General features: G+C 36.4%; 1 protein-coding gene across 1 annotated transcript in view; it reads left to right on the forward strand.

Annotated features, from left to right (window-relative positions):
• The first annotated feature begins 7,028 nt into the window (after positions 1-7,028).
• The window catches only part of LOC110447068 (myophilin-like), an 18,905-nt gene continuing 16,671 nt past the window's right edge, over positions 7,029-9,262 (forward strand). The window contains exon 1 of the mRNA XM_021492489.1: positions 7,029-7,137. Within this exon, the coding sequence (XP_021348164.1) occupies positions 7,126-7,137 (12 nt within the window). The 5' untranslated portion in view covers positions 7,029-7,125. The remainder of the gene's footprint in view (positions 7,138-9,262) is intronic.

Raw genomic sequence — 9,262 nt, forward strand, 5'->3', positions numbered from 1 at the left:
GAAGAGTTCCACTCTGACTTGACGTTTTCTCCCTTTGATACAGAAGATGAAGCATCTTCAACTTTTTCTGGTTAAGAGTTACTTCTCTTGTCAAGTTTTTCGTTGGCATTGCGACCGACAAATTGAACATTTATTTTGAAGCTACATATAAGATTCCAGATATCCTGGATGATAACATAAAAATAAAGTGTAGGCTTTGTAATGTAAAGGTCCCGAGTTATACCCCTGTTCAAACATTCAAATTTCAAAATACTTTAACTCTATAAAATGAAACGCAACATGTGATTTTTATGGAATGCTTCTTTATCTTTACAAATATTTCACAGTGGATACATGGTAGCAGTATACCTTAACTTGTAGGTACAATTTACCTAATACAACAATACTAATTAAATCGGTCGGGTGGCATGGCGCAGTGGCAAGCGCACTTGCCTTTCACCAAGAGAGCCAGGGTTCGATTCCCCGATCGGACGTGGAAAGGTATGGGGTTACCTGCCCGAACAAGTGGGTTTTCTCAGGTTGCTCCGGTTTCCTACTACAGTACGTCCCTCCGCGCGCTAACATCCGGGCCAACAAGAGTGATAAGTCAAAGTTGAAAAAACGTGTTTCATAATTGTTGTGAAATAAATAAAGTTTATATATACTAATTTACTCCGAGCTATTTCTAATTTACTGTAGGTTCTGATAAGATCGTCTGCCATGTTTTACAATTTCTCAATTCCTTCGAACTATTGAACGTAAATATATCTTGACATTAGAGCTTAGGTGTGAAAGACGTTTCGGGAGACAGCTGAAGCTCCTGAACCTGAAACAGATTCATGACTTTAAAATCAGGAAGAACGCACGTGTGAATCACGTTTGTCTTCTGTAGATACAGTCGTAGGTCATACGGTCAACATGGGGTCAAGTCAGAGTCGGCTCTCCTTGCAGCGTTGGCTTGTCCAGGGTTTCATTTTACAAGAGAAACCTGTTTCGCTTCTGTTTATATACACTCGTGGTGAAACAAAAATCCTGGTAATGAGTTCTAAACTTCTCCATCCCTCAAACATCAACTATTTTTTAATTAGAAACTCTGTTTTTTTCGTTTGATAGTGTCGAATGGTGATGAGTCTGATGACCAACTTTTATTTTTTCAACCCGTTTGCGACCTGTCTGTTTCAGAGTGAGCAGTGTCTATGACTGTTCTTTAATACCTTTGGAGAAATGATACAACACACAGTAGGAACGTCGAACTTTCCTCGTTATAAACCCAATATATGAGGGGAGGTAACTCCTACCTAATAGCTACATAACGTATATCAAAATAAAAAAACACATTCTAGCTTACATTATTGATCCTATCATTGTTTTGAAGTTTCCAATATAACCGTTCAAGAGAGAAAATAGTTATTTAAATCCCAAACCATCTACAAGTTTTCAAATTCGGAACGGAAATCGGAAAAACGGCTGAAGAACGAATTTAAAACACGTGAACGAAGCATCCTTGGCTACTGAAAAAAACATCTGTTCCATTTTTGGGACTAAAATGTGTATGAACTGTTGATGAAAGTTGTCTCATATTTGTGGTCAATTCCAACGTTCTCAAGCTCGAACAAGGGTTCTGTGCTCAACCTACTTTCTTGTCACTCGCTTAAATCATGAGACGGTACAAAAGTCAAACGGTACTCGGCTTTAAGACTCAGAAAAATTCGTCCAAATCATTGACAAATAAGATTTTAAAAAATATTGTAATACTGGAAAAAAAAATTTGGACTTGAGTACAGTATCCGAGTTTGAGTTCGTAATACGAATACGAGCCTATATTTGCTACATGTATGACTCTTTCAAGATCGGTTATCTTGTACATTACATTTACTGAGTTAAGGTGGCTCGACACATCGTCATCAGCGTCCATTTTCGTGACGTACTTCCGGAAAAAGTACAGCTCGGACTCAATTATCTTGATCGAAATGTGCATGTACACCGTGTCGTCATTTCCGTTTTGCGTATCGGGTATTCAATATCGTAGTGCAAATTATAGTAATACCTGGGCCGTTTGCGTTTAAACGGTCAAACCGATCGGACCATTGTTGTTCGTTTATTAAATAAGGTAGGACTTAGTTATCTGATGCTGCTTTCAGGTGAGCCTTGAGAAAGCCTTGCAAGTCTTACATACACATTTGTAGGTCCGCCAGGATTTATACCCGGAATTGTTACATTTATAAACGGTCAAACCGGTTGTTCCGCATAAACGAACAGGCCCCTGGTAAACAATAGTACACGTGCGTGCCGATGATATGTCAACACCCGATATCGAGATTTTACCGGGAAATGTATAATCACACGTACTTCAGGAATAAAGCTTTCCAATTCATTGACATAAACAGACTCACGGGAAGACAGTGACATGAGACCAGACGACCTCAAGAAGGTCATATAGGAAACACATGGAATGCGGACGTACCAACCTCACATGTGCATATCGCGTGTTTACACGAGTTCATAAGCTCGAGGTCGTTACGATTTTCGCTGTTGAGGGAGTTTCGCTCTGTCGATTAAATCGTGTTTACAAATGTAGTCTACTAGCTTACTCTGTGAAAATAATGTTTTGTAAAATATCAAGATACCTATGAAATGCATGTGTGAGTGCACGTGAGAACGGTATACCATGCGATAGCCTCTGGTCTGACATGTAATTATAAATATACCGTGAGTTAGCGGACTGTGGAATGATGTCCAAAGTGTACATGACTGAGGGTAATTTGGTTCCATTAAAGAACAATAAATTGATAATTTTGATATCATATTTTTGATTTATTTCCATCATTTTTGTTATATGTAAACAGAGACAACTGTCATTGTGTAAATGTCACCCCTCTGCAAAAAGTTCCGATTATTTTCAAGGAAGATAACTCTCACCCGGATCAAAGTGATTGTAAAATGTAAAATAAATTAATTATAAAGCCATTGTGTATATTTTGTTCAATTTCCCACTCTATATGTATAGAACTTTGTGTCCTGGGTGCTTTTAGCTTGTAGATAATCACTTTTATCCGTACAAATTCAATAAAAAACACTTTGTGTAACATGTATTACATATTTTGCGATAAATAAAATATTTGTAGGGTTAATTAGAAATGCTTCTATTCATTTTATTATTGTTGTTATTGTTCCGAACAATGCCACACACAAAAAAACCCGGAAAATATTAGAATTGACGAAAATTCAATTTTTTGGTATTTTTTCCAAAAAATTCCCCAAACTATCGGAATGTTTAGATTTTCATAAAATCAACTCGACATAGTTGCATAACAATTATATGAAAGTTTCAACGAATTTTGCTGGTTAATTGCGAAAGTGTGGAGCCACCTTAAGGGGGAAATACCGGTTGGAGTATATTTTCTGGATATGGGTACATGTCGAGGACTGTACATGTCACTGAGGTATACAACACACAGTAAATTAATTGCATATAATGAAAACTTTTCATTCCGACCCCTGAGTATTCCGACATCCAGTGGTTAAGCCGTCGATTTAAATGCGTATTTACTATTCAAATCGCGGTGAAGCCTCTTCAGTTCAGTTGAGGTATGGACATTCTGTATCCACGCATAGTAATCCCGTGGACCTTGTAACATTGCAGAACAGGATTTTAAATGGTTGAATGCACGAAATTCCTCATATATACTATAATCACAGGGGTTCGTTACAAATGTCTGAAATACACAATTGCTATACTAATATGGGTCGCAGCACACGTATGTTTATGTGTGCTGTGACCCATATCAGTATAGCATTTGTGTATTTCTGACATTTGTAACGAACCCCTGTGCTATAATCTTACCTCTTAAAAGGAGAAGAAAGAAGAAATGATGAACACATCGAAAGCATAGGAAACCCCTAATCAAGAAGGATGCAAGCACTACGCGAAGTTATTTGCTAAGTAAAAGATTAAACTAATTGTGAAAGTAATAAGTTATGTTGCGGTACACAAGCGCGAAGACTAAGTATTACTTGTACAGCTCGGCATTTGTTTAGAGTAAAATGCCGAACTGTGGAACATGATTTATATCGGCAATCAACATCTCCGAGATGAAAGGCTGTCAGTTTCAACACAGAGGGGTTCCTTGTCAGACAAGCGCTTAAAGTATTTGTAACAAATCTTGATCGCTGTTTTCCGAATCAAAGCAAACGTTAATGAACACATGATGATTTTGTTGATGATATCAAAACATAATCATCGCCGCGTGTGAAATGTCTGCACATAGAATTGTTAGTTTACGGATAACGTACTCAGCATCGGGTTTTCGTTTTTCTTTATTTTTGTTTTTCTCTTTTTTTTTCTTTTTTTTTTAAATTCAATTGCGACTTCTGAATAATAATATTACATAATTGATAAATAAAAATTTAAATTATATTTATTATATAAAAGAATATTCAACTGGAAATAAATATTTTTGAAAGTTAACAAGGCTTTCAAGCTCCGGACTCCCACATTCATAAACCGTAAGAGAAGTTCTAGACGAGAAAATCCTTAATGTTGTTTTACCGATTTTATATTAAAGAAATAGTAGCATGTTTTGATCTCCAAAAATTTAGAAGAAATACTTGTTAGCTTAATATGGTAATTTATACAAACTTCTCAACGGAGGATTATACATGTGTGTCCATGTCATAATGAATTTATCAAACGAATTCAATGCATTAATATGCCATGGACACGAATGTAATATTCTCTTTATCACATTACATTCAAAATTTGAAAAACCAAAGTACTCCGATCATAGTATTGTCGTCCCGCGCAGTGCAAAGTAGTTCCAGATTTTTTTAAATAATGAAGTTTTAAATGCAATAAAAATAATAAAGACAAACATACATTTCGAATTCATTCAAAATATTATTTAGATATATCTTGTGGTATATTATATAAAAGCAGTACCTGTAGAAGCGTAGGAATATATTCCCACTGTTTTGACCAATCGCAGCAGCCTTAGGCTTATTTTTACACGTGTGTGGTACCATAATTTTATGACATGGCCGTATATCACATAGTAAAATGGGTCAGTTATGTGATAAAAATTAATGTGGTTTTTTTTGCATGAAATATTTTCGAAAATATTTCTAAATTTCCGTGACATTTGACTTTATTTTCTTTGACCCTTATCCATGCTATCAGTTAAAATCATGTATTTCACTTAAAGTAGTTTGTAAAGTTAATTTCATATCAGATAGTTTTACACTAATCACAGCATCTACCAAAAGTATACATTTCTTCAAAATTGACGTGTTCAATGATAAGTCTAATCGACCTAGATTAGTTCTGTGTTAAATTTCCAATCGGCCGTTAATTGGACTATTTGTTCAGGATTTTATTTCAGTTTAAGATAATTCAATCATTTCCCGTGTTGGCTTAGTAACACAAGCCCTGCATATGCAGCTGTGAGACCCCTTCCCCGTCCTGTATGCCTCTGGATAAAAAGCCCGCCTACGATGATCAGCCTAGGTCTGCAATGATACATTTGTATGTATACCTCACGATACGATATGTATCGCGGTACGATGCTTACGATACGATCAGTATCACGGTGCAAATGCTACTGCTTAAATGGTCAACTCAAAAATGAATTTTATCGAGTTTTGTCATAGACTTCAATAGTAAATACTATCGAACCATTTTAGTTGATTTTTAACCATGTTCTATGTCTTTCTAAAAAGACAAATAATTGCATATGATGTGTCATATAAGGGTTTGTATACAAGAAAGCTGTTTGCATAAACCCCGTCCGTCTTACGAATCTGAACCACCATCATCGCGATCGTAACTCCCCGGAATCCGGCATTCGGCATCCGGCATACAGCACCCGGCATCTTTTTTTTTGCTTATATACCCCGTGTGTCAGTATCATAGATACTCCGTTTCAAACTTTCAGCTTATTTTGTATAGGTACTCATTAATTACAATATGTGCCTGAAGTTGTATTTAAAGGTATGCGTTTAAAGAAGAAAATACTGTGTAAACTAAATAAAGTTTTCTACTATAGCATTGTGGTAAAGGAAAAGTTGTGAATGTCTCTGTTATTATAACGAAACCTTTCTAAACCGGATTTCACAGGTATCAATATCTTCATTCCGATAAGACAGGTTGTTTGATGACACGGTATAATTTACTTAGATATAGCTTTGTAAATCTTGTCGCACGGGCTTTAGACAGAACCCAGTAGATTTGGATAAACCGATGATTTTTAATTAATTCATTTTTAATTTGTCCTCTTAAACAATCTTGTGCTAAAATGGTGTCTACAGATAGGTGTCGTTAGTGTCCATACCGTGTTTATCAGACCGCTGAAGTATTGCCAGGTCAAAATTAATTGTTAATGTTAATGATCCTGGTAACACCAGCATATACAAAATTTGAACTGAATCTCTCGCTGTTAATCTTTTGAAATTTAAGAGTAATACTCGGGATACAAATAATATCAGCCCACCAGCTTTTTGGCAATTGGCCTCTCGTTTTAGCTGGTATCGAAATATTAGACATATGCTTCAGTTTGCAAGAAAAAAAGCCGTTTATGAAAGGAAATACTGCATCTAGGTTCTAGCTCTCCCTAATCTCAACCTCAACACACACCTTCATTTGACGTCTGTATATTTGGGTACTTTTATCTTCACTCAGCACGAGCCTTAAACATTTTTGAGTTCACGCGACCCTGCAGGAGATAGAATAATTGCACGCGCGGAACATGTGCGTAATGTTTGCCGTTTTCACGCTCTCTCTATCTATTTCAAGAATAAACTCCCACTATCTGCAAACTCCATTGGAACTCTCCACAGCCTGGAGGAAGAATGAGATTAAAACAAAAATATAATATTGCCAATCAACTATACGAAGTTGACCTACATTATCCTCATTTAATGCACGTGCTGAGGACTTTTATATATACAACTAATGACTTACGCCCTAATGGCTGAGTAGTGATTATCTGAGAATACAGGTACCTTCCCTCCCCCGTTAATTAATGGAACAGCCAGCGCGAGAGCCAGTATCATTAGCTAGGCACCTCCCGTGGGCAATAACTATCTTTCTCATTGCGTCTGTTGGTAGTTCTATAGAACAGTGTGAAAAGTGAAGAATTCCCAGGAACAAAAATGCCGCCAAAGGTAGGTTTACTTTTTATTATAAGAAAAAGTCATTCAATCTCAACATTTCCGACGCCTTGAACTTTAAAAAAAAAACCATTAATTTATTTAGGTGTGAGGTCGATTTCTGAACTTTTGGGTGTGGCTAAGAGAGAGAGGCAATTTTAGTCTTAAAGAGTTCGGATTTATATTTCATTTACATTTTTTTTTTTTAATAAAACGATTTTTATGTTATATTTATATATTTATTTTGATTTTTTCATTTAAAATTTTCATAAACTTTTGCAATTAAAAATATTAAAATCATTTTGAAATTAAGCATAAATCCGGCTTTCAAGAGGGACGATTTTTCGGTTTTACTATTTACTATTAGAATCATAACAGGAGGTCTGACCTTGCTCCGGAGGGTCGTAGTATCAGTGCTCAGAAACGACACACTGAAGGGTGTGTTTACGGCGGATTAATTGATGGGTGGGCGGTGAGACGGTCGGCCACTCGAGGTTGAGCGCCAGGTTAAGCCTTCGCTGTGTTTTGGTTAAAGGTGTTTTCTGTCGATACAAATGTGGTTTATGAATTACATCTGCGCAAACAGACAGACCGAACGTGAATTAATCTACTTTTAAGGCCGATGGAACCGTGAAACATTTTTTATAAACATCAAATTAAATATGCTGATGTATTGTTACTTAAACATGTATTTGCAAGCGTTTTTATGAACACTAAAAATGGTAAGACGTACATTTTTACGTAAATCATCCTAGATACTGTGGAAAAAGAGTATTTTTGAGGAATTTGAAAACACTTTTGTTAAATGCATTTTCATTTGTGAATTTATATACATTGTATTTATAGATATTTTGAAGAAATGTGCAAATTTGACATAATTGGCTTCAAAAAGACAAACTCGCGGATTGTTACCCCCCCCCCCTCCCCCCGTAAATGAATTAATGTATATAAGTAATACAGTGACGTCTCATAGCGACGTTTTATGACGTCACACATACACAGATTCTTTGAACCTGATTGTGAAGGTCTATTTCTTACCGTTGACGTCATTCTTATCGAACAACGTCATTGAGACGAATTACATTTGTACCTCTATGTCGTTATCAATACAGAATCCGTTGAGTGCTGTGCCAAATTGTATACACATCTGGCATAGAAGGAAAAGGCGAGGGTGAGGAACTTAATGCATTTATCTTGCTTATAGTAGTATACAAGTAAACATCCAATCAGAATACACTGTTAGGACCAATCCAGTGTTGGATGTTGTTATTCCGTGCCAGAAAACTACTACAATTAAACCAACGTCATTGGACTTTGAAGCTTGAGGTAGATTGCCGGGTTGGCATTCCACCTAAATGTTCAAAATCCAATGACTTTGATAGTGTTTTTCAATCTCGAATCAAATAACTAGTATATTGTTCATGTAACAGGAAAAAGAGGAGTATATTTTCACCGGGAATCGAACCAAAACCACTAGCTTCTCAGTCCACCGCTAAGCTATAGCTCTTTGACTAACGGTAGACAATTAATTTCCAGACTTTTTTTAACCACGAACGAGATCGCCAGTTTACGTCCTTATCCGGTGAGAACATTTTAATTTCCCGTTGCTAAGCAACACGTCAACAAGCAACATCACCAAAGCAATGATCTCCAGTCTATTTTTGCGAACGTTACTTTGCCAACCTGTGATATGCACACCATAATAAAGTGAAAATATCCCACTTAAAAGATTTAAATATCTCAATTTATAAAATCAACCAGCACATTTCTTTCGGCATATGACCTGTAATAGCTATGCAATGTATGATATTCAAAGCCCTCTTCGAAGAAAAGGAAAGATTGAACCCAAATATAATTGTCACTCAAGCAAACAGTCCACTTCCGGTTTGGTTGACGTCTTGTCAAAGTTCATGAGAATCACGTGCACGTTGGAATGTATAGGTTGTAAAGACACTCCTATTTGATGTAAATGCGATTGCCTCAAAGATTCGAACGAGGGGCAAGGATTACAACAGCTGTAGGATATAGGTTGGAATCCACTCAGGGTTGAGACATTTCCACAAAACGTCACTGCGAGGACGTCTGTCAGCGTATTATCACGTGCATCTACAAGAATACCATCGGATCTGTCAAGAGTAAT

The sequence above is a fragment of the Mizuhopecten yessoensis genome, unplaced genomic scaffold (genome assembly GCF_002113885.1).
Source record: "Mizuhopecten yessoensis strain PY_sf001 unplaced genomic scaffold, ASM211388v2 scaffold3139, whole genome shotgun sequence".
Lineage (NCBI taxonomy): Eukaryota > Metazoa > Mollusca > Bivalvia > Pectinida > Pectinidae > Mizuhopecten > Mizuhopecten yessoensis.